Raw genomic sequence first — 26,008 nt, forward strand, 5'->3', positions numbered from 1 at the left:
ACTGCTTCCTTCAGAAATCAGACAGTTGATCAAGATGGCGGCACTCAATTCAGAACGGTGGCTGAATGACTTACCGAACCACACGATATTCAAAATAATATGCGAGAAGTTGGATTTGGAGTGCACCTCGAGTGAAAGAGGGATCGCTAAGAACCTCACGTTTTGTTTGGGAGCGGATTTTTTCGTGTGGGACGATTCAGACCGCGTGTTTTACACAACCAACCTGCGGCAGTTAAACTCAGAGGAGAGCTCCAGTAGCGGGAAGTATCAGACCTTGCTGTGCATCAACCCGCCGCTCTTTGAAGTGTGCCAGGTGCTGGTGAGCCCGACACAGCACCATGTCGCGCTGGTCGGTCAACGAGGCGTCTCGGTCCTGGAGCTTCCTCTGCGGTGGGGCAAGAGGTCCGAGTTTGAAGGCGGACGCAGCAAAATCAACTGCAAGACCATCCCGGTGGCTGAGCGCTTCTTCACCAGCTCACCGTCGGTCAGTCTGCGACAGGCTGCTTGGTACCCTAGCGAGACTGACGAGCCACATATGGTGCTGCTCACTTCAGACAACACGATCAGATTTTACGGCTTGAAGTCTCCGCAGACACCGGCCAAAATCCTGCCAGTGTCGCAGTCAGAAGATGAGAGCAGCCTCCACCCTCCGGTGCGTTCGTACGCAGCTTCTCTGGGAGAGATAGCAGTGGCGTTTGACTTTGGGCCGATTTCATCCCCTCCTCGGCAGCTGCCAGGACAGGTCTCCAAAGACCAGCTGGTCTACCCTCTCTATATTCTTTACGAAAATGGGGAGACCTATGTGAGCTACACGAGCCAGGTAAACGGTATAAGTCTGAGTAAACCCGTTGGACCTCTCCCCATGTATCCAGCAGCAGAGGATAACTATGGCTATGATGCTTGTGCCATTCTGTGCCTGCCATGTGTTCCGAGTATTTTGGTCATCGCCACAGAAACAGGCACACTGTATCACTGTGTCGTGCTGGAGTCTGAAGAAGAGGACGACACGGGGGCAGTGGAAAAGTGGATCCGAGGCACAGAGACAGTGCCAGCTCTTTATGTGTTTGAGTGTGTTGAGCTAGAGCTCATACTTAAAGTGGCAACGGGAGAGGACGAGGAGCCGCAAGAGTTTGATTTCACCTGTCCAATCAAACTGCACAGAGACCCCCTCTGTCAGCACCGGTATCATTGCACCCATGAAGCAGGAGTGCACAGCGTGGGGCTAATCTGGGTCAACAAGCTGCAGAGGTTCCTTAAATCAGATGAGGAGGATAAGGACAGTCTCCAGGAGCTGGCTGCTGAGAAGCGCTGCATTGTAGAGCACATTCTTTGCACCAGACCGCTCCTGACCAGTCAGTCGGCTCCAATTCGTGGTTTTTTGATTGTGTCTGACCTTGCCTTGGGCGCCACCATGATCTGCATCACCAGCACTTATGAGTGCATTCTGTTACCCCTTCTGAGCTCCATTCGTCCTCCCTCCCCTCCCCTGCTTTGCTCCCACCCAGGTCTGGGCTCTGCCAGCTCCCCTCTGCGTGGGCTGGCCGAAGACTCCTTTGAGCAGCACATTCGCAACATCCTGGCACGGAGCTCCACCAATCCTCTTGTACTTAAAGCTGGAGACAAGGACACATCACCACCACCTCCAGAGTGTCTGGAGCTCCTCAGCAGAGCCACACAGGTGTTCCGTGAGGAGTACATTCTCAAGCAGGACATGGCTCGTGAAGAGATGCAGAGGAGGGTGAAACTCCTGACAGGCCAGAAGAACAAGCAGCTGGAGGAGTTGTCTCTGTGCAGGGAGGAGAGGAAGAGTTTGAGAGAAGCAGCAGAAAGGTTGGCTGATAAATACGAAGATGCAAAGTATCGCCAAGAAACCATTACGAACAGGGTTAAGAAAGTGTTGTGTAGCCTGCAAAGCCAGCTACCCATACTGTCAAACAGTGAAAAAGAAATGAAGAAGGAGCTGCAGACCATCAATGATCAACTGAAACACCTGGACAACTGCATCAGACAGGTGAACATGAAGATGGAGTACCAGAAGACACAAGTGGACAAGGATATGCCCGGAACTAGGGCAACAGTCTCCCTCAACGCTCCCCAGAAGAAGGTTGTTCAGGATGTCCTCAAAGAACAAGGACAGCAAATTGGTGACATGATGAAGCAGATCAAAGACATCAAAAATCATTTTAGTTTCTAAGCACTTGCAGAAAAATGCTGGTTTTTTTCTGTATAGTTGGGAAAATATTTCAAATTTTCCATGGAATACACTGTTATTACATTTGCATTTTTCTGACATTTGATAAGAAGCTGTAATGAGTTCTTGAGCTCTAAGTGGTTGTGCTATCTTCTTATATGCTATATCTTATATGTGCTAGTGTAACTTTACCTTTCATACTAAATGTTGTTCCTTAATACAGAATACAGAAATACAAAAGGTTGGATTTTCTCTTACAAAAAGTTGTATATTTTTACATCAATATTTTTTACATGTTAATGATTGAGTCACTAACATACTCAGTTTAATGTCCCATGTATAGGCAGGAAAAATTACAAATAATTTGTGCTAAACTAACCTTATACAGCTGTTTTCAATTTTGTTTGCTCACTTTTTTGCATAAAAAATAAACTTGAAATTATTCAACTTGTTTGTTTCTCAATGTAGGATACCTACAAAAAGCAGAAATATTAAGAGACAAATCCAAGTTAACAGTTTTATATTGACATGTATTAACTGACACGTTCACAGCTGCTGGTTGCCGTATTTGCCAGAGTACTTGGAGAAAACCCGTGTAAACGGGGAAGATGCAAACACCACACAAAGTCCCAGTTAATAATTTAACTGCGAAAAAAACTGAACAAAACTGAACTAAATATTCCACGTCCTGGCAAGATGTTTGAATTTTTAAAGGAGGCTAAAATCATGTGAGTGTTTTGTTTGATATGAATGTTTAGCATAGATGCAATACAGAGCATGCCCCCAGTAAGAGACACAGCAAGAGCATAACTCCTAAACAGAAGGCAGGAAATTATTTGTTTTATCTTGGTTATTGTCTTAATAAACATTGTAAGCCAAAATTATAAACAATGTTAAAATTCAAGTAGGGCTTTCTACACACTAGGGATTGACTTTTTCTCCTGTGTCTGAACATGTCTTTTAATGTGCACAGCTGCATGCCTCCAGTCTGCCATCTACAGCTGGGAACTCCAGTGAACAATTTCAGCATAAGATTGCCAGGAATCCTGTCTCCACCAGGTGTCACCCCATCTCCAGAGCTGACGGCCTCAGTTTTTCTTCCACCACAGGTTTCCTAGTGAGGAATTCCCCACATAAACAGTCAGTGACGTATAAGGAGACCCCAGTTTTGTTGAGTAAGCTTCATTGTTGGGGATCTTTGTCGTCGCTGGGGTCATCAACTGTAATTTAGGCTGCTTTCAGGGTTGCTTTGGTTGCTTGATTTGAATACCAAATATTTGAGATGGTTTATGACCCAGAATAACTATTTACGTAACAGACAAGCACTGTTGAAACTGCTATTGGGATTTTTTTTTACTCTCTAAGAAGGTGTTGGTAGCTGTGACTTAATAATATACAAGGAGAGCATTTTTAGTCAAGAAACTGCACGTCTTTATGATGATTTAGCTGTTTTTTCCACACACATTACCTCACACTTTTTCTCTCAGATACATAGAAGAGGGTGTGGTAAACAGCAGGGCTCACTCGGGAACAGTCCAAAGGGGGAATTTTAAGTTCTTTCATAAAGGTACAATGTTTAGATCCTGAGGAAACTTAGCAGACCCTAGGAAAGGAGATATTAATAACTCCCAGTCCAGCCCACCACATTCTTCACATGTGAGTCACTGTAAGCTGGAGAGCTGCGAGGAAAGGGCTGCATTGCCTCTGTTTCTCATTTGTGTTTCTTTCCATGGAGGAGTGGAAAAAAAAGGCGGGGAGGCCACTCCTTCTTTAGGAAAGCCTGAAACCCTTATGTGAAATACGCAGCTCTACACAGGACACATTCACGCTCATACCACATAGTTTACACCAAAACCAAACACCGTGTGCTGGGAGGCTAATGTGAATGTGAATATAGAACTAAACTGGGATGAAGGGGTACAAATAGACTGCATGTGTATGTGCGAGAGAGCGAGAGGCAGAAAAAAGGCTTCAGATGGTGGGAACGACAAGGGAAAGAGCCTCGGAAAATGGTGGTATGGGGACTTGGCAGAGGAGACTGTGAGTCACTGTTTATGTGGTCTGTCACTGAGAGACCAAGTGAGCTTGATAAAACACAAAATTTTGTTGAAAAAGAGTCAAATCAAACCCCCATAGCTATTACTTCTCATTTATTTTCAGATTGTAGGCATTTTGATAACTAAGTTTAAAAACCTTTTCAAGTTGTACAAAACTTTTTGCTTGTATGAAAGAATAACCAAAGACACTAGGCACAGTCAGGTAGTTTTATTTGGTTACAATGGTTGTTAACATAGGAACAGTTGGCAGAGCTGTGTACAGTAGTCAGTAACATGGCATTCATTCAGTCTAGTTGAGAATGTAATGTTCTTTTATGCAACGCAGATCCTGATCCTGCACATACAACATAAACAGCGACAATTTACAAAATAATGTATAAATTCAGCACAACAATGTGGCATATAAAGCATCAGAGTGAAATGCATTCAGATTATTAAATTTGTACATGATTGTTCTGTTACACGGAGAAGAAAATGCTGAAAACACAACAAAATAAGTTGAAAATAAATTTCTAAATGATGCTTCATTGGACTGATCACATGTGAAAAAAGGTATATTCCTACAAATAATCTCTAATATCTAGACACTGAAGGAATGTTAAAATGTTAAAAAGGTTTGGGTTTTTTTAAGAATAAAATTGCTCTGGAGTTTTTAAAAGTACATGCAGATTTTTGCTCACTTAGACTCAGCCTTTCATTTCTGCTCAGCAAATATATATTCATCATTAAAAAGCCAACTTTGAGGAGTCAAAGGGAAGAAGCAAACAGATCCTTTGACTTATACACAATCCTTTTCTGAAAGCCCTTGTTTGTCGACTTATATTTAAATACAGCATGTTCATTGTGCAAGATTATAATCATTCTCAGAGGAAACGTTGCATACCTAACATGCAACATTTAGATTTGGGTCTGCAGGAAAATAAGAGCAAATACAACAGTAGCATAGGTGTGACAGCCAGTAGATGGTCTATGCATCAGAGCCTTTCTGCCTGCGTTTGGAGGGTGGGATCAGACGGGTGGGAAGCTCAGGGGGAAGACCATGACCCTCCAGCTTGACCTCAATTAGGTGGCTGGCCAGGGCAAATTCTTCATCATCCAACATGCCATCACGATCGACATCTGAGAGCTTCCAGATGCGACCCAGAACAGAGTTGGGCAGGCGGGAGCTCACCATCCAGTCCTTTGCCTTGGTGCCGCTTAGTTTCCCCTCATTGGGAGCAAGGTTGTAGAAGATTTCATCATATTTGGGCTTGTCTTTGGTCACCACCCAATCTTCCTCCTCCTCACAAGCCTCTCCATTTTCCTCAGCAAAGGGGTCACCTTCTGAGAAAGGTCCAGCACGGGTCCCCAAGAAGGCACCACCCTGCACACCTGGTTGATCACCTGCTTCCAGCTCCTCTTGCCTCAGAAGAGGCATCAGTTTGGCAATGTCACTGGAGAGCAACTCATCCAAGGATGCCATCAGATTAGGCTTCAAGGATTTGAACTTGGTAAAATCATGAACCATCAGTTGTTCCTTTTAAAAATGAGAATAATGTGTTAGTCCTTAGATTTAATAGTTACATTAGAATAAACTTTCCTGTTGTAACCACAAGTTAACAGAAGTTGCTTGTAAAGAAAGCCAGTGTTTCAAACAAACCTGCATCTTAGCACAGTCTGGAAAGTCTCCAGCAGAAATGTTGTGCTGAAGCTGGATCTTGGAGAAAATAACTGGTAGCTGATAGATCAGATTCTTCTTTTTATTATCCTTCCTGAAGACAGAACGCATCTCCTGCTTCAGGTGGCTGATGATGTGGGCGTGGACCTAGGATTTAGAGAAATAAAACACACAGAGTGCACCAATATGACTTTCTGAATAATCATTTAATGAAAACATGCTGAGACGTGAACAAATATGCAACTCACTCACCCTAACCAGACGGGCTCTCTTGACCAGATCATTGAGCTTGCGTATGGCTGCATTTCGAGGAAGGTTTTGAATATCAGCAAAGAGATCCTCCTCTTCCAGCTCAAACAACTTACGGTTGTCATTTACCAGCAATGGCTCTGCCCAGAAGGAGCCGATATAGACACGTAGAACCTCTGGAGTGCCAAATACCTTCCCCAGGGACCACATCAGGGCACCATACACTCGCATCAGCTGCTGGGTGCCCACCATGTCTGCTTTGTTTAGCACCACACGCAGTTTGTCTTCATTGCCTTTCAGGGCACCGATGGCCTCGGAGAACTCATCAGATATCTCTAGCTTGTGAGCATCAAACAGCAGGATGATGCGGTCCACACGTTCTGCAAACCAGCGCAGTACAGCTGGGAAGTCATACCCTGTTTAAATAAAAAAGATGCAATCACTGATTCATCCGTAGACCTAAATGTGGAGTATGCATTGAACAAACAAGGGTCAGGAGAGGGAAGAAGGTCAACACAGACACAAACCCTAAAGATTATAATCTGTAAAATCCCAAAGGCTGAATTTTCAGTCACAGAGGCTTCATTTTTGTGCAAGACATAATAAAAAAAATTCTTTGACTTAATGTATGAAAGTGAAATTCTAATAAATTATTTAATATTTTTTCAGGCACTGGTTGATCTGTATCAACATGATTCTACTAAACCATAAGTTTATCAAAATCCCACCCCCCCAAAAAAACACATTCCACATACTTTCTGTGGGATGGCCACATAGATAGTTTTGGTTTTTATCTTTTTTGGTTTTAAGAAAGCATCTCTAAATTTTTGATAACTGAACTGTGGTACACACAGCACAAGAAATGCTAAAAAGAAAAAAGAAAAAAGTAGTAGCCTACTTTTAAAAGGGCATCTCAGTATCTCTAAATAATCCAGTCCATTTTTTGTTGAGTGAGAAACTGACACTTCTCTTTTAACATCTTATTTACTTCCATCCTCTTAGGATATAGAAGCAAATCTTGCAGATGAATATTTAAAAAATTCTAGTGATCAAACCAAAACTGTTTACATGGCTAGATACCACCAACGGTAAGCAAGGAAATATGTTTTCATAATTTGGGTATACTGACCCTTTAAACTTGTTAGTTGCTCATGCAGACTGATTAGAATAATGGTTTGCTTGGAGCATGAGTGAATATTAAATTGGAAAAAAACAAAATGGTGTGAGGTGATGGTGATAGTTAATGCTTAACAGTACATTCTTCCAGATGTGCTCGCAGAATTGACTTTTTCTGTTCCTTATTATGATTTTATGGCTGCTGTGTACTGCAGAGATGTTTTTTGCTCTGCTGCCAAATGTCATTGCAACAGAGCATACTGGTCCCATGAGTTAGCCAGGCGTGCCAAGGAGATGAGTTTGTGAGCTGATGTTCAAGGACGTGTGTCTCTGCAGGCCCCCTATGCCCTCTCCTCACCTTTGCCACTTCTCTCACCTCGGCTCACTCTCTGTTTGGCACCAGACAGGATCCCTGGTGTGTCAATAATGCTGATGCTCTCCAGAACCTGGTTAGGCATTTGGGCACACTGGAATCTAGCATATTCATCAGCAAACAAAGAATGACATAACATTGTTTAAAAATAGGGTCATTAAGGTCACTTTAGTTTAAAAAAAATCTGCCAGTGTCAATGGAAAGAGTCTAAATTATGTGGAAATAGTCAATTCTTATCAAAAAAGCCAGTGCGATCTCAGGAGCAGATTGAAAGCCACTCTGTCCACACACCCTGTCCCTCCCACTGAAGGCCATTGTGTGCAAGCAGGTCTCTTTTGCTCTGGGCTTCCTGAAGGAAAATGACCATTACTGCCAGAATCAAACAATAAGGCCTGCTAACGATGTGTGGCTTAGAACAACACCACTGCTTCCTGCAGCTTATGGGCTTAACGAGCCCACTGGTTCCTAGAACAGGAAGTCAACGCAAAAGGAGAGACGCAAATACATTCTCAAACATACCCTGCTGAGGGAGACAGGAACGCATGCTTGGAAAACTTGCACCAGAATGTCATGATGGAGCCCATTAACAGAAGCACTCTAAGTTCCTGTCACTTCTGGCCTGCGTGGCTATGCCCCTAGTACCTCACTTTACTGTAAGACGTAACTTCTTCCTTGACTAACAACAGTGGAAAAACATCAGCTCGGGCAGTAAACACGGCAGGAATAAACGTCATGTTTGTCCTACAGTTTCCCCAGTCCCTCCACAGTCTGTGACTTCTGTGTTTCTCTTTACCCTAAGAGGCTGTAGACCCCACTAACCTCACTTTTGAACTTTAATACATTGCAGTTCCTGCCTGAGTACATGAACTTTCATCACCCTCTTGAGTGATATCGCTCTGTTTCACCATTTTTCCACAAATAAGGCAAGTGCCTCCTCCTCTGAAATTTGGCACAAGCACTTGAAATTCCAGAGCTAAAACACTCTCTGTAATCTTAATATCTCCTTCTCTGTTTTCCCTCCATGAGTTCTCTCACATGTTCTGCCTATTTCATGCTAAAATGTAACTGTCTCGCTTAGTGGAAAAAATTCACAACGCACTGTGAATAAAAGCCAGATTCTCACCTGTTGAGAAAGGTGTTTCCAAATGGATTGAGTTTGCGGAAAGGCTTGTTAGGGTCTACAATAAGGGCATTCCCTGGGATGACTGACTCCACGTCCCCATGCATGATGGCAGTGAAGCAGTCAGTGGTGGGTTCAGGACCTATCCTGCTCCCAGGAATATCCTGCTCCAGCAGATACCTGTAAATCAGACAAAAAGCTTGTAGTTTGTTTTGTTTTGTTTGTTTGTTTATATTTGCTGTCACTTAAATAAAGTGGAAATACTCAGGAGATATAAGAATGGGCAAATGTATACCATAGCGTTGTAGTGTCTTACTTGATGAATGTTGTTTTTCCTGTGGAGTACTGTCCAACAACTAGCACCATAGGCTTATTGTCAAAATCTGCATCCTCCAAACTAGGAGAATGGAAGTCATGGAATCCATAGTACTGCTCCAGAGGCAGCAGTTTCTCGCGGTACAGGGACTTCAGTCCCTCTGTCACAGTGTGGATCACCTCAGGCGCCTTCTTCACATTTTTTCTCCCCCAGCGTGACATATTGATTGATTAACAAGAGGATAGAGAGCTTCTTGCAAAAATCAGTGTCAGAGTTATATCAGTTGCTTGGAGTTATATTTCCTGTGGGCAAGCCTTGGAAAAACCTTCAGGTGTTTCCTGTATTTATACGAATGCTGCTCACTTGTCCTTGAGCCCTTCTCTGCACACACTTAGAGAAACGATAGGGCTGGTGTTTAGTTTAAAGTTGGGAGTTTCTCCTTTGAGTCAACACACTCAAACCTTTAGATCCTGAAATGCAGAGAGAAAATGAGGCAGGTAGAGGTTAAATCAAACAGAAAAAAGAGATAACTCCTCATCCCAAAAGAAACCCGTGTGTGCTTGATCAAAGTCTGCAACATTCTAGAGTAACAATGTGGAATCTAAAGCAAACTTCAGCCCACCCTCAGTCTGCCAAGCATTTTCAGTGGATGCCTGGAAAAAGTTGGTGTTCATGTTGGAAAACTTGCAAACCCAGCCCTGCATCAGGATTTGCTCAGGCACAGCTCATGCCTTTACAGTGAAATGAGTAAGACATTCTTTTATCCGCTGCAGTTCCCCTCAGTGGAACATGTAATTCGTGCACAGACTGCTCATACAAGGAGACATCTCGGGAGATAGTGTTCTCATGGAAAAACAAATGTAACCCTTGAGTAATTATCTTTTTACAGCAGTCTATATAAACAGAAACCCTGGATTAAGAGTCAAAGGCATAACTCATTATAGAAAGAGACTGACATTAAAGAAGATAGGCAAGACACATGTCAACAGATGTTAGCTCATCTGTGAAGAGCTTCTCTTGCAAATCCAATTTAAACTAGGATATTAAAAAATCTCCCCCCGAGGAAAACAGTAATCACAGTCCTGACATGTCATAAGACCAGTGTGGAAAGCCCTCTTGTCAAAATGGCGAACCCTGGAGATCTAATGGAGAGGCATTAAATGTAGCCATTATATACAAAAGTTCTGCTGCGGCCAAGCTGTACGAGTAAACGTGGATTTATGGTCTCACTGTGAAAATCAAAAAGCTGGTTTAGGCTTTGGGATCAGTTTATAATGTTTAAGGATGAAGGAAAATGCCTCGTGGGTTTGCACACTGCAATTGCAACAAAATTTTGGACTTGGAACATGGAAAGTAACATTGAAACGTGCAAGAGCAGCAAGTGTCAGGGGAGTGAAAAATATCAGAAGCCTATACAGAAAGTTTCCCAGTGCATTAATTATTTAGCTACTTTATAAATTGTTGCACTCATTATATACCAAATCAAAGCTTAGTTTTCTCTCTACTTTACAATCACAGCTACATATTTTCAGTTAAAATGCAAGCCAATCATTACTACCACATTTAAAGTTTAAAAGGAGTATTTACCAAGTTATTATGCAGGCTTCTTCAGGGAGTTCCCTCTAGCTCTCCAATCTTGCCCTCTGGAGCCTGGAAAATATTTTGGCTTAAGGAGATGAAAACAGTCTCTTGGGGAGCTGCAGCTACATGTATGGGTGTACCTCTAACAGCAAATAGGAACCCTCAGTGGAGCGTCAACGCAGCTGAATTAGAGGATCGTTCTTCTCCTGGGTTTAATGTATTTCAGATGAGCTTCAGATCATCTGGAAAGGGTTCCCAATCTGCTTGCTGTAAAAACCCAAGGCAAACACTCAGACACACAGGCGCACCACGCAGAGGATAATTTTTTTTCTCTCTCTCCTTGCTTGCTTCTCTAAGTTTAATACACCTCCTCTTCCAGGGATGCCTGGCAATACTGTGGGCAGCACTAACACTCTACTCAGGGCAAGGATGAGCTAAGTCGTGGCTAGAGGGCGTGGACTGGAGGAGGGGGTTGCGAATAAATAATTTGGGTGGAGTTGTTTTTTTTGTTTTTTTTTAAAGAAGGACAAAACCTCCCACAGTCCTTATGCACATTTTAAATATACACAACTTCATTCTGCACTCTTTTGACTATACCTTGGAGACTCCTTGTTTTACAATAATTTTATTGCAGTATAATCACATGCCTTAGATTTAGACATGGCAGTCCCCCCCCCCCCCCCCCCCCCCCCCCCATCCCATGTAAAAATGACTTATTCTTTCCAAATTTTGTGGATGCTCCAGGCAATGACGCATACAAACCAGCTCTATGATTTCACTTCTATGCACCACCTGCTGACTGTCTGATAGAGAACACACCCCAGTGCTGAAACCATTACCACCATCTCCTCCTCCTGACTATCATACAGTCCTCCTCGGTCAGTGTTAGTAAACGAAAGGAATGCAGCCTCGAGTGGTGGAACAGAGTTGAGGAATAAAAGAGTAGAGGACAGGACGCTGCAATATTTCATAAAAGAAGCAAGGTTTAATTTACAGTTTTACTAAATGTACATGTTCTTTTTAAAAAGTGTCATTATACACAATAAATACAATACAAAATTAATCTGTAATACTATACTTCAAATTCTCTTACGGTCTTTTTTGTACATTATTATTGTTCCTTTTTTTCAATTTCAATGCTTGTGCTGTGTTTGTGTTTGAATTGTCCACCAGGCTTATACAAAGAAGGGGGAAAAATAAAACAAACAAACAAAAAGAAAAACAAAAACTCAAGTGAGGCAGGTATACAGTGACAGGAAGATCCAAAAGACAGAAAACACAGAAACCTTGCCTGACCCCTGCTGACTGAAATGCATAAAGTCCTAACCTGGCATCACAGGCAACAGGGGGTGAGTGGAGGTGCAGTCTAAAAACAAGAAACTGGAAAATCATCTGACAATAGAAGCAGAAAAAAAATGCATTTCCTTACAAGTTCATTTACATCCTGACAGTACAACAGCATCTGAGCAGTCAATTTCAAACCAATTTTACAAACGTTCAATTTTTTTTCCTCAACATTTACTCAAAAAAAAGAAAAGAAAAAAAAAGACATGATATCTGTTTAAAATGGAGACACACAGAGGTTGATGGTACTCAGTTTTTTCAATTCAAGAGGAGTTTACCTTAAGACCAAAGCAACTGATCTTTAGGGTTAATATACTACATAAAGAAGCGTGTTCTTGATAAAGAGTTGGACTGCATCATTTTAGCATTTGTTGTTTGCATCTCTGGAGCAGCACTATCTTTGCGATAAGAGAATCAAATATGGTAGGTACGGCAGCACACTGGATGTATTATGACTGTTTACAGTACTACACTGCTGTAACCTCTTTGGCCTTTCTTCTGCAGCTCTCTTAGTGAAAAGCTGTTACCTTCTAAACTGTTTGAATAAGCTGCCTGATGCTCATTAGGACACTGATTAAACCAGAAGATGAACCGCTGTGGACAGAGACTGGTGCTCAGACCACATGAAAGGAATGTAAGAACAAGTGAATGAGGAAAAAAAAAAGACCAAAGTGAAAAAGAAAGACAGAATTAGAGAACAATAGTCACTGACAATTTCATCTTGTTACTCGATTTTGGCTGAGGGAGCACATCTATCGAGCATGTTCAAGTCTGCAATTCACCATTTTTGACTATGCTTGTACTTCCATCATGGGGCTACTTCAGACTGTAAATGACAAAGAAATGTTTGGACAATTCAAATAAACAAACAAAGCCAACACAGCCTGGCAGAGTACTACAGTGATACTGTTTTCACAGTGCCCCTTTCCCCTGCCTCATTAAACTGTTTCATAGTTCCCCCTTGTGAGTCCGGCCTGAGGCTGAGGGGCTGTTATCTACTTTGAGTCTGGGGCACCAGGCTGCCGTTGTGGCCACGGCCACCAACCTGAGGGTGCTGGGCCAAGGAAGAGGACGAAGAAGCAGAGGAAGAGGATGGGACTGAAGGTCTGTGTGATGAGGGCGCTGAGCCCCCAGGGCGCTGACTTTGGTGTTGGTGGGGTCTGCTGTTGCCCCCTTTAATATGGTGTCCGCGGGTAGAGGGTTCCTGCTGCAGATTTAGGATGCTGTCAATGGCGCACTGCAGATGCTCATTCAGTGAGTCATCTGGAGGGCTGCCGCTGGAGAAGCTGGCGTTATCCATGTCAGGAGAGTCTGACTTGCAGCGTTTGGCAGGAAGCAAAGAGTCTCGTGTGAAGGAAGACTCTGGTGACGGAGGCCCAGGGGCATGCTGGTCCATTCTGAATGTTCCTCCTGCCTTATGTCGATTTTTTCCACTCAACCTCTTGTATTTACTTACATCTGTCTCTTGGCCTGTGTGCTCTTCCCCTCTCTCCTTTGCCCCTTCTCTGTCTAGAAGCTGTGGGAGATGATGGTGTTGCGTGGTTTTGATACCACGACTAAACACATCCATTTCGTCCAGCCCCTGCACTGCACTCCCCAAACGGCCAGTTTCGTGGCTTGAATCTGTGTGAGTGAGTAAGGCCTCCCTGTCTCTCTTCTCTACTTTCACACTTGCTATCACTGTCCGCTCTGAGGGAGGATTTGAGGCCTCGTGTCTGGGGGGTGATGGTGTGGTTCTGGGGTAGGACAAATTTTCATCTCCTCCACCTGGGACACCAGGTCTGACCCGAGGACTAATGTTTTCCCGGTAAGTTTTTCGAAGGGGAAGACGGCAAGTTGTCTGTGAGGAAGTGGCAGTAGAGGCAGGGTTGTGTTTGACCCCACCTGTGTCGTGGTGATCCAAAGTCCCATTCATTTGAATGGAAGATGAGGAGGTGGATGAAGACCAAGTATGGGCTGAAGGGGTGGAGGAAGATGAGGCTGAAATGGGGGGAACACTTCCTCTCAGTGATGGGTTACACTGAGAGGTTGATATTGTGACTGACAAGCCAGACGAAGTAGTGCATACAGGGGACTGAGTTCTGATAACTGTGGCCGAAGGGGTTGATAAAGGGTGAACCTTCGCTTGTGATACAGCAGCTTCAGACTGTGGCTGAGTCTGGGACATAGACTGGCTGCTCAGCTGAGGTTGAGGTGTGTGCACTGGGTCTAAGGCAGTGTTGTGGACCACCTTACTGAACCCCGTTTGATCCTGCTTGATCTTTAGCTTCAAACCAATTCTCCTGCGAGCCTCATAGGTCTTGATAGGCGGTTTGCTCGTTCGCTGTGGAAGAGCATCATCGTCATCAGCCGCTTGAGAGTTTGATGTCGAGGATGAAAATGAGGATGACGATGCTGGAGTGCGAACTGTAGAGATCTGGCTAGTGGGTTCAGCCACTGGCTTGACTGGTGGAGTTGGAGGAGGAGGACAGCTACTGGACCAGGACACAGATGCACTGCCTCCACCCTGCTTTATCACGAGCTTGGTAGGAGGGAAAGGGGAAAGAGAAGGGGCCGCAGAAGGAACTGAGACAGGAGAAGGAGCAGGAGCAGAAACTGGTGTGGGTGCAGGCGGAGGGTTTGGGGCAATGATTGGAACAGGGGATGGGATGGCAGCAGGAGCAGGAGCAGCAGCAACAGCAACAGCAGGCGCTGGAGCAGGGACAGCAGCAGATACCCCTCCGCTCACTGGGGTGGGTTCAGCAGATGATAATTTCTGCTGGGATGAAACACTCTCCAACATTCGCACATTTGCCACAAACTCTTCTGCAAGTAAATAAACAGAAATGTATAATTAAAATACACCTTCTTTATTTTTAAATACCTACAAAATTTTGAATAACCACAGACAGTGGTAAAATACCTGGCCTCTCCTTTGCCAAAATCTTGTCCTGGTTTAATGCAACCTTCTCCTCTTGAATGAACATCCGGTCGATCATCACCATCTCTGCCGAGGGGCCCAGTCTCTGCTCATGTTCATATGCCAAACAGCATCACTTTTAAAATCAATTCAGGACAAAAACGCACTAAGAATGCTTGCAGTGAACATGCTGATTTATAAACTTACTTTTGACTCTGCAAAGAGCAGGTAACGATATTTATCCAGCATGGCCTGAGTTCTTTTCAGCAGCTGGCTGGAGACCTTCTCAAATTCATCATCCACTGTGTAAAAGAGAACCAAATTGTTGAAAATTCTCAACTATAAATCAAGCAATACATTGGTAGCTTTACAAAAGAGGCAATTTGTTACCTCTTTGATAATCTTGAGAAGAGTTGGCAGTTCCCTGGTAGAGATGGTAAGGCAGGAGTCTGTGCAGTGTGTCATCAAATGAGCAGAAAGGGGCACTGTAGTTTGGGTGAAGCACTGAACCCTGATGTTTCCTTAGCTGCTCTAGCATCCTGCAGTGAAGTGTGTAAAATTAATACTGTTCACAAATATGGCTTTTAAGACTCAATTAAAAGAAGCCCTGGAAAATTACCATGGAACATACCTGGCTTCTTTACTGGGCTCTGCGCTGAAAGGCATTTTCATTATTGTTGTTGTCTGTAACAGGAACAAACAAATATAAAGTGTAAGGGTTAAAACCCTTCATACTAAAACTTAAACACCAGAGGTAGTACAAACATGTAGCAACACTCATTTACCTGAGCTTGTATTGAAGCTGGGGGCTGTGGAGCAGGCATTTGAGTCAGACTAGCTCCCAACACCTGTATCTGCATGCCACCTTTCCCCAAAGTCACCCCTCCAACAGAGCTTATCACTCCTGGCTTTGGCTGAACCTGTGAAAGGAAAACAAGAGGGAAATTTAAAAGCAGAAAGTGACAAAACATACAAAAGGAATGTATTGGGAAAATACTATCCCTGTTAAATTTTATATTCACTGACAAAGGTGTTAGAGTAGCACAAAATAATGCCAGGCAAATACCACACATATGTTCTTACTGGGAATTGGGTTATATTACATACCTGTGCAGGCTGGGTAAGGCTGGCAGGAGTGACAGTCTGATTCACCATTGCTCCAGCTTGCCCTTGGGCTCCTGAGAATACCTGTAAGTCACTTGATGCTAGCAATAAAGAATAAAGATAATTACAAAAGGAAACACTTCAACGTGCGTTGGATCCTACTGTTTTGCATCACTGACAGTAATTAATGTCTAACCTGTAGGAGTTTTGACAAGCACTGATGTCGGCTGCAGCATTGAGGGTAGCTGAGCAGGTGTACCAGTGCTGGCTGATGATGATGCAATCACCACTTTATCAAGAGGCACATCTTGCTGGGAACTAAACTGAGTGGTGATTTGAGGCTGAGGCTGAGTAGGCTGCTTAGCTTGTAGCATGATGTTCTGCTGGACCTGGAAATACCATCAGGACAGATATATTTGTACCTACATTCAAAATATTTTGGAGCATGCTTAGGCTCCTAATTTAGTTATGCTGATATTGTACTGGTAGGTTTATTGGTAATGTTCACAATGTATTTAACCCAACTGATAACAGAAAAAAAAATCATAAATGGAACTAAACTGAATAAGGGGGAAATAACAACTAAGTATATATACAGAAATCACATATATTATTTTTCCACGACAATACAAACTGTACTAGTGAAAGCAACTTAAGTCACATGTTGCTGAACCTCAGAAAAAAGAATAAGTCAAAAATACACACAGTGATTTTACAGTCAAGATCCCTAATTGTATGCTAATTACATTACAAGTTTTCAGTAAGAAGAAATGTGTAACATTGTAATGATACCTGGTGAAGCCTTTCCAGCAGCTGTTTCTGCTTAGGTGAGGGTTGAGAGATGGCTGAAAGAGTCTGAATTTGTGCTCCTACTAACTGCAGATTATGTTGCTGATCTGATGTCAGGCCCTGGATGGGAACATGGGTTTTAACCACAGTGGTGGCACAAGCGCTGACAGGAGCTGCAGTGAACTGATGTTGTGCAGGTGGAGGCTTCGGTGACTGTGACATAGGAGGCATGTCTTGTTGGTAAGGGGCAGACTGAGAGGCCGGCTGAGGCTGAAGTTGAACTTGAATGTGTGTCTGTTGGGGTGGCGTTTGCTGTGGCTGGCCTTGTGGAGCTGGTTTGGGGGACTCTGCAATTTGGTTATGGACAATAAAGAGTGGAGGGTGAGATGAGGGTGTGCATGAGCGAGAAGGAGTTTGCGACTGTGGCTGAGGCTGAGAGGGAGGGCGTGACTGCTGTTGGTGGTGTGGTGACTGGATCTGCTGGCTCAGAGTAAGAGGAGACTGGGAAGGCTGGGGACTTTCTGCCACTGGTGGTGCTGTGGCAGGTGGACAAGGAGACATTCTATGGATCTTCAGAGGCTGCTGATGTCCACTGGAGGGTACCTGAAGAAGTGGAATCAAAATACAGTATGCTTATCTGATTCAAGGGAGCAAACATTTTAAGGAAGAATGAAATCAGGATATTAAGCACATAAAAAAAGAAAAATCACATACAAAAAGTCTATAGCGAATAAGTTTCCAGCACACAATCTGAGATTTGACACAAAGTAGGGTTGGGCGATATGGCTTTTCACGTTTTTGACATCAATATTTATTATGATGTACTATATGTATGCATCATAATACTGAGTTTAATACCTAGGTTAAAACTCCTAATTGCAAATATCATAATACACTCACACTTTAAAATGAAAAAAGAAGCAATCAAATAAACTAATAGATAATAATACAGATTTATCACCCAATCCCGACGTACACAAACACAAGTAAATAACAACCAAACAAACACAAAAGCAAAGTGTTAGAATTAAAAACTAATAGATTTTAAAGTAAAAGTAGTAGAAGCTCACAGATTTTATTTCTAGCATTTGAAGAGGTTTACACATAAGAAGAGGGCAATGATTATTTAGCGAGCCAAAAAGAAAAACTGTAGACAAAAGCAAGAAATCAAGATCTGTGGGTCTGTGGTGGTAAATTAGGAGGTGATCTGCAGACTTGAGGGACGAGGGATAGGTGAACATGTCATTTTGGTTTTGGGGGGGCTCATTATCCTGGTCACACTAGGGGTAAGAGGGGTGAGAGGTGGAAGATAGTGTGGAGTGAATCAATTCGTCAGTCCTTAATCAGTAATGCAGCAGATGAAGATGAGTTCATTTACTGTGACTAAGCAGTGTTAGTGAAGAGATTATTCTAGCCTTGCTGCTGTAGGCAGAAATCTAGAAAAGGCCAAAAAAGATTAGATCTCGTATATTTCAGCATGCTAAAATATATAGTCCAATTATACCATAACTTTTGCCCATTTCAGCTTTGAGTCAAGGATGTTAGAACTGATTAAAAATATCAAATGAATTAAAAAAAAGAAAAAGATATTCCTTTGAATATTGTTTGCCAGTCCTAAATTCAGAGTAGTTAGCACGCAATAGGTATGGACAACTGGAATGATCATGCCTTTGCGTGTAATTAAGCAACGTAAGAAACACACAGAAGCCGCAAGCCAACAATCATATTTGTTCTTTGGAAATGCAGAGCAAGGGTGAGCGCCATAGAAGCAATGACTAATGCAGAAGAGAGGTACAGAATAGTAAGGAGAAAAGATAAGATATCCTAACATTGTTGTGGAGGCAGCAGCAGCAACAAGGGGGTGGGGCTCAACATAAAGGGGCATTTCTACCTGCTTTACCATGTGGGAAGGGCCAGGGGAAGGGCTGTGGCTCTGGCCCACCCAAGAGTCAGTTAATTGGCTGTCATGGACAGCAGGGGCCGGAGTAGTGATGCTGTTGCTGCTGACGATTACAGATGCAGGTACGCCCACAGAGGGGGTTGACTCATTCTCTGTTTGGTGGTGCTGCTCCTGATTGGAGTACATTTACCATTTCAGGATGAGGGAGGGAAGGAAGGAGGAAGGGGATTGGAGGGAAGGGGGAGTAAAATAGTAAACCAAAGAGGTCAAACCAAGATATCACTCCATGCATGTTATTCATCTTTTTAGACAATGTTAACTGAACACAAGGTAAGCAAAAGTTTTAAGTTTGAACACTGACCTGTTGAAGAAACATTTGCAGAGACTCTTGGCTCAGGATCATGCTGGAGCCCTGGTTGGTGAACAGTAACCTCCCTGGACTTTGCTGAGCCTGAGGGGGGACCAGCCCCACTGCTGTGACAGAGGAAGAGGTGGAAACTGACATGGACGGAGAGGAGGAAGATGCGGTGGTAACCGTGGACACAGTAGAAGCCGGCTGCATGGCAAGGATAGATGGCTGTGGTACAAGCTGCTGAGTGGGATGAGTAGCCTGGTCTGTGGAGCTTCCCAGCACAGTTACACACTCTCCAGGCTGTCCTTGAGCCATAGTTGCTGCTACTGTGCTGCTAGGGACTCCACCTGGCTGGGGCTGCAGGGCTGGCTGAAGGCTGACAGCGGGGCTCAGTCCTTCCACCTGGCTCAGCATGGTCAGGGGGTTCTGAATTGGCATGCCCTGTATGACTGTCTGGGCATGACCTGAGACAGTCTGGGTCTGTGTCTGATTTTGGCTCTGAGCCAATGTGACAGGCATCTGAAAGAGGGTAGGCGTGCCCATCTGGCCAGGCTGGAGCTGAATGGGTGCAGAGAGGATGTGGGCTGCCCCAGGATGGCTCTGCGACGTCAACACCTGACCCAAGTTGATATTCTGGTTTGCAGTTAAAATCTGGTTTGCAATGATTTGTCCACCAGGACCCTGGCTTGTGATGATGTGGCCCCCGGGGTGCTGGGTCAGGATCTGCCCACCTGCTTGTAGCTGTGGCAAGAGAAACTGGTGGTTCTGACCTTGCAGAACTGTCTGAGAAGGAATAACAATGCTGCTAGATTGGTTTAACAAGTGTACACTCAGGGGCTTGCCAGATGGTTGTGCTGCTTGTGGCTTGAAGAGGGTTTGCTGAAACTGAGCGCCTTGAGTTGTGGCTTGAGTACTCAGGACAACATTGGAGCCTGGCTTTCCTGTCAGGAAGGCTACATTCTGAGCAGCAGAAACTGGAATTTGCTGCAGCCCTAGGGCCTTGTGGGCATCATTTTGCAAGACTTGGGGTGCTGGCTGTGGCTGCTGCTGTTGTTGTTTGAAGAGTTTCGGTTGGATGGCTCCCCCCTGAGGGGGTTTAGGCTGAATAGGTGGTGGTGTGCGCTGGATGATCACGTTCTGCATGATTTGGCCTTGAGGTTGTGTCTGGGATCCTATTCCTGAACTTAGAAGGGTGTTGCCAAAACCCACAAGCCCAGCAGGAGCAGTCATTGTACCACCACTGCTGCTGTTTGTGCTGCTGACACAAACAGCCGGCCCATTTAAAGCTGGAGATCCGAGAGTAGCTTTATTACTTTGGATCAGAAGTCCACCTCCTGAGCCTCCAAGCCCTGGCTGAGGACCAGCACCTGATACCTCTGGCCCAGACTGGTGCAACTGGTAACCACTCATGGCTTTAGCCAGGATTGGCTGGCCAGACTGATTGATAGTCATGACGGTAGGCTGACCCACAACCTGAATCTGTCCAATACCCAAATGTCCAGATTGACTCCCATTAGAAAGAGCTTGAAGACTTGAAATGGGTTGAAGCGTCACATTTCCTAGGCCCACTTGCTGCATAAATGGCTGAACACTGATTGCCTTGTTCATGACCTGGGATTGGAGTTGAAGGCCCTGTTGAGCAAGAACTGACCCTAGCATGTCAGTTGTGGCGTTGGGGGGAGTAGCAGTGGTGCTCGTGGCTGACCCGGGAAAAATCGTTGCTGCTCCCCCAACACCAATGCCTACACCAACAGCACTGTTTCCAGCCCCAGCAAGGCTGGCATCAGGCAGTGTCTGAACCACCTGTGTAAGGCCTGGAATTCCAAAGGAGCCCAGGTCCAGCTCAGCTTCTGCCTCCTGTAAGCTTTGCTCTGTGATGTTGGCTTCAGCCAAACTTTGCTGCAAGATGTCACATGGCTCATGATTTGTCCCAATGCCATTGCTCCCACCTTCTCCACCTGGGGACCCTCCCAAGATGTCATCATCCTCCAAGAAGTCCAAGTCAACACTGACTCTAGGAAGGCCTGTTGACTCATTGGCCGACAGCTGGGCTGTAGGCTGGACCTCTGGAACGTGGCCCTTCAAGGAAAGGAGGAAAACGAAGAGGAAATAAGTGAAATCAGGTAACACGTAAATTGTCATCACTAGATATGATGGTAAGGGGTGGAAATGAACAAAGTAATGCAAATATAAAAACCCCACAAAAATATCTTGTCAGAATGCAGCAAAACAAAGCCTGTCAAGTGTAGGTTTGTTAGTAGATGGGAGAGGAGTAATAGGTGAAGCATGCGACATATATAAATAGAAAACAGAAGGAAGAGCATTGGGGGATTTTACTCACCCCAGTGGCAGAGAAGAATGAGCTGGAGGGGTCACTTGAACCATCCAAAAGGTCGTCAGTGTCCAACTACAGACACACCCACAAAGGATAGGAAAGATGGAAACCAAAGGCACCCAAACCAGCAGGCAAAAGTCACCAGGACAGATAAATATACAAACCATCAGCCAGGGGAAGGGCAAGGAAAGGACAGAATACAGTCCAGGAAACCCAGATTGTAAAAGAACCAGTAAAAGGATAAGTGACAAAAGGGCAAAATGATAGGTGTAATACAGAGTTGGGAAGCGTTAGTACTATCATTTCTCATTTTGTGAATATGCCAAATAAAAAGGGAAGGGAGGCTGGAACTACAAATAGTGCAAATCAAAAGCAAAGAAAACCATTAAGCAGATACAGCAATAAGAAAATTACATGAAAGCAGTGAGGGAAGCAGGTTTCAGAGTGCATTAACGTGTAATCTAAAGTGACTTAAGTACAGAGTCACACTTCACTAACTGATGCCAGCACTAACAAAAATATGCATAATTATGACTCCTCATCACATCAATTACAAACTCACTTTTTGTAAATAGAAATCATAAACTTAAAAAAAGGGACGTCTTTCTTTCTTTTCTTTTTAAAAAAAACCCTCCCCCACTCATACTCACATGGGTCTCAGATCCATGAAGAAAGTCATTGAGAGCTTCTGGGTCACTGCAAGAGAAAACAAAGTGAATCTTCACAGTACAAGGGAAGAAATGGCTGACCAGTTTGTGATGAGATTTAGCCGATTTTCATCGAGTCATCATTAACTTACCAAATTACATCTAGAAGGCACCTGCCGTCTTCATCATCCATGACAACTGTTAAAGATGAGAAATTGTTTTTATGACTACTTTTGATTTATTTCATTGTCAGTGCATGCTTTAATTATTATTATTATTTTGATAGGACAGTAGGGAGCAATGCAAAAGAACAGTGAGAGTGAGGGGAATGATACACAAGAAATGTCCAGAGTGGACTCGAACCCAGCCATTTTTGTCTCCATGTTTACACAGAAGCTGATTTATGGCTTGCCACACTTGATAGTGAACTACAGAACAGTGATGTTTTTCAAGTCCTATGCTTCTTCAGCATGACAGGAATTAATTTCATATGATTATTTAATATTACTAATCCTTAGAAGTAACAATTTTTTGTTGAATTTTTTTTGTAAAGCACTGCAAAGTAGCAATAAAACATATTTTCAGCACAGCTTGTCATCATGAGAAAACGTCAAAATTATTCTATTGCTGCAAATATCATAATCACTATTATTTTGTTCCTAATTAACTTAAAAAAATAATGAAATAATATATTTGTTGCTCCCCGTTGGACTCCTGGTTATCAGCCGGTTTCCAAACAGATTAATTTGTTTTGCTTGTTAACCAAATTTAAACTGTCACAGCATCTGGGGGCGTGACTTGGGGTTTTTAGTGAGAGGCAACTAAACACCACTGTAAAGAAAACAAGTACACTGGATTAAAAAAACTAAAGGCAAAATAAGCGTACTGCTGCAAAAAGAAACTAAAGAGAAAGAAAGCAAAAATATTTCTGTTACCTCATTTATCTTGTTTTCATAACTGTTGGAAGTAATAATTGTAATTGAACATAGATTTGAGTTAGCTGCTCACTCCTTAGAAGAACTACAAAAAGAAACCACAGATCTTAATATTATGTTCTCAGATCGTTAGTTTAGACAAGGAGGGGATTCAAACTATATTCAGTTAATGAGCCACATACAACTGAATTTGATCTCTAGTGAGCCACACCAGTAAAACAATTTCACAATAAGATACGTTCCTTTTAATTTATTAGAGTACAACTAAACATTTAACATTTAATTACCTATCGATGTGCAACACTGATGAAGAACAGCCTATACTAGCTTACAGTATCTCTCTAAAAGCACAAAACCTTCTAATTCTGAGTGTTTTTAAACTGAACTAATGTATTATTTTACTCTTTATGCCTAAAAATTTGTCAAGATACAGAAATACTTTCAATTCCAATACAGTTTAGTGTATGGATTAAGCTGTAATGTAAAAATGGCATCACTTTACCAGGTCTAGAAATGCATTTTATTGAAAAATCACAAACATTAAGAATCTAAACATTTTTCTTGCTTCCAAAGCTATCCAGTAAGCTGGACTAACCATCATGGTAATTTGGCATCCAAAAAGACTAAGTTATATTTAAACACTCTAATTACTCTTAGGTAGTATGGGCTATATAGTTAGTTAATAACCATATTAATAAACATTTATGAAGTCCATCACATTAATTTCAAAGTCCTTGATTTTCCCCTGTGTGTTTTTAACATTCAAATTATGAGTAATGACTCAAATCATTACATCACCTATCACTGTCAGATATTTCGGTGTCTTGTTAGGATAAAGCAAGCATGACGTGATAAATAACATATGAGGTCCTTAAATTAAAAAATAATAATAAAGTTTACAGTTAAATACAGAAACTGATTTTCAGAAAAATTCAACGTCTTTTAACACCTACGCTTATCAACAACAGAAATCCCCATGTGGTAACGAACCCATCGAGAGACCAAGCAGAACTCCTATTTGTTAAAATCCGAAAAAACAGCGGATGGCAATAGACAACAAACTGAAAACGCGCGGTTTTCGCTCCGCCTGCAAAGATTTCGAGAACGGGCTCTCGCCTCCCGCTGAATTTACCACAACTCAAAACACCAGCTGTGCCTTTCGTTTCCAACAACACGAAAATAACATCTCAAATCAGCTTCCACGAGTTTACCGAGACCTATAAAGCGACCGTACACCCAGTTGCCGCTCTGAAGCAGCAGCAGATCGTAGCCATTGCTCGGTTAGAGCGCAGCTAGTACGCAGGATATGAATGGAGTCACTGCAAGCGGCTTGCTACATGCTAGCTAGTGTTTTCAAAGAGCTTTGCATGTATATTTCGCTTATTACTCACAACACGGAGTATTTCGTAGCCACACTGCTGACTTAAGACTCTAATTTAACAAAACGTTTAATTTTAAACCACTGTTTTGCCTCTATTTTCAGTCATTTTAACGCATCTGGGTTGACTTTCGTTAGCCTAGCTAGCTAACCAGCTAAGCCAACAAGCTATCAACAATATTGAGACGTACAGCTAGCTTGAGGCTTTGACATTCAAAACAAACCAGCGAGTGACACAATTTTAACACTCCTACTGCACAACGATGCCTTGATTTGACAAAGACAAGGCAGTATTGTCTGCTTTGAAGCGTAAACGCAATTGCGTAGCTAGCTATCTCTCCTTGTAAGCAAAATATGAGTTAATGTTGGAATACTCTTGGATGAGGGGGGTATGCTTGGGAATTCGGTGGAAAATGAGCATGTTCGCCGGTTCGTGCGGCAGCGTGGCGCTTCGATTGCGGTAGCTGTGCAGTTCGCGGCTCGCGTGCAGTTCGCGAATATTGCAGCTTTGTAACAGTTTTTTGGATTAATAGAGAAATTGCTACATTGTAACAAACTCACCCGAGACGATAGAGGTGCAGGCAGCGCGGGGTCTCCAGGACAGCCTCGCACGGGCTGCTGTACAGGACCCAACTACAAGGCAGGAAACAGGAGACTTCCGGTTTGCCTGATTGAAATCTTATCCTCCTGCGTATACCGTGGCAGAACTTTTCTTTCGACGTGCTTGGCAAAGTTTTTTCGTACATTTAAACACATTTCTCAGTAAATTTGTGGGGCTGTTTTTGTTCGTAAAGCTGAAGTCTGAAATTTAGGAAAAAGGACTGGAGATTTGCAGCTGATACCGCGCGAAAAGCTAACCCTTGATGTTTAAAAACGAAGTAAATAGCACATACCTCGAAACGTCTAGGCCTGATAAGGCACATCCCTGATACAGTTGCAGTGCACTACTAAAAATTACTAATTTGTGCATCTTTTAATATAAAATAAGTGAAGTTATGCACTACTTTTAACTACTAATTATTTGTGTCCTATAAAACTTCGTCTTGTAACTCCCTTATTGTAATGTTCCTCCGTTTAGGTATTTGTGGGTAAGTATAATTGGATTATAATTTCAAATAAAATACATTAACATTACATTTTTGCTACAGGGGGATTACACCCTTAGTCGCGGACCATACTATAAAGTGTTTATCAGTCAAAGTAGCCTAGTACAGCTCACAAAGCAAGCAGAAATAGTGTACCAGTTTACACAACAAATCTGATATGAATTATTTGTCTGATAATCAATATTCATATATACATATAGGATACTGCAGTTTATACTGAAAAGCGATAGGCCATGTTGTAGCATGTTAACTTTCCAAACAATGTTTAGTGTTCTGCCAGCACCTGCTGAATGTTACAAACATAATCAGGTTTGCTCACCTGGTCAATGTGGTGACCCTGAAGTACGCTGTTCAGCATTATAATGTGCAAACATTTCTATATGGTTCATATCAATAATAATGTTTGAGCACTGCTAAACAGAGCCAAAAATAATTGCAAAAACACAAAAAGACACAAATCACATGAGTAATCATGTCAGGAGAATTTGTCAGAAGCTGCTACAAATAAAATCACAACTATCACTATTTTTTTAACACCCATTTTGCATGGAAATGAAGG

The 26,008-nt window shown here is 42.9% G+C and overlaps 3 protein-coding genes across 8 annotated transcripts; 1 reads left to right on the forward strand and 2 right to left on the reverse strand.

The window, feature by feature from the left end:
* The first annotated feature begins 28 nt into the window (after positions 1-28).
* nup88 (nucleoporin 88) lies at positions 29-2,595 on the forward strand. The gene has a single exon (XM_063493197.1). The coding sequence runs from the start codon at positions 35-37 to the stop codon at positions 2,192-2,194; it is 2,160 nt and encodes a 719-aa protein (XP_063349267.1). The 5' UTR covers positions 29-34; the 3' UTR covers positions 2,195-2,595.
* A 1,846-nt stretch (positions 2,596-4,441) lies between these two features.
* ehd2b (EH-domain containing 2b) lies at positions 4,442-11,051 on the reverse strand. 2 transcript variants are annotated; one of them, XM_063493938.1, is made up of 7 exons: positions 10,667-11,051; positions 9,080-9,549; positions 8,767-8,943; positions 7,647-7,744; positions 6,158-6,570; positions 5,888-6,052; positions 4,442-5,764 (listed from the first exon to the last, which is right to left on the reverse strand). In XM_063493938.1, exons 2-7 carry the CDS (start codon positions 9,298-9,300, stop codon positions 5,216-5,218), a joined length of 1,623 nt encoding a protein of 540 aa, XP_063350008.1. In that variant the 5' UTR covers positions 9,301-9,549; positions 10,667-11,051; the 3' UTR covers positions 4,442-5,215. The 2 variants fall into 2 exon arrangements, with proteins under 2 accessions (XP_063350008.1, XP_063350007.1); XM_063493937.1 differs by having other exon boundaries at positions 7,629-7,744.
* A 480-nt stretch (positions 11,052-11,531) lies between these two features.
* bicra (BRD4 interacting chromatin remodeling complex associated protein) lies at positions 11,532-24,958 on the reverse strand. Of its 5 annotated transcripts, none has more exons than XM_063493023.1 (15): positions 24,905-24,958; positions 22,183-22,228; positions 22,034-22,079; positions 21,390-21,455; positions 19,058-21,127; positions 18,697-18,867; positions 16,800-17,399; positions 16,204-16,396; positions 16,011-16,108; positions 15,689-15,823; positions 15,535-15,587; positions 15,294-15,442; positions 15,111-15,205; positions 14,907-15,012; positions 11,532-14,809 (listed from the first exon to the last, which is right to left on the reverse strand). In XM_063493023.1, exons 2-15 carry the CDS (start codon positions 22,221-22,223, stop codon positions 12,996-12,998), a joined length of 5,637 nt encoding a protein of 1,878 aa, XP_063349093.1. In that variant the 5' UTR covers positions 22,224-22,228; positions 24,905-24,958; the 3' UTR covers positions 11,532-12,995. The 5 variants fall into 5 exon arrangements, with proteins under 5 accessions (XP_063349093.1, XP_063349091.1, XP_063349090.1 ...); XM_063493021.1 differs by having other exon boundaries at positions 14,907-15,009; positions 18,688-18,867; XM_063493020.1 differs by having other exon boundaries at positions 18,688-18,867.
* Between the last annotated feature and the right edge of the window lie 1,050 nt (positions 24,959-26,008).

Source organism: Pelmatolapia mariae, linkage group LG14 (assembly GCF_036321145.2).
Source record: "Pelmatolapia mariae isolate MD_Pm_ZW linkage group LG14, Pm_UMD_F_2, whole genome shotgun sequence".
Taxonomy (NCBI): domain Eukaryota; kingdom Metazoa; phylum Chordata; class Actinopteri; order Cichliformes; family Cichlidae; genus Pelmatolapia; species Pelmatolapia mariae.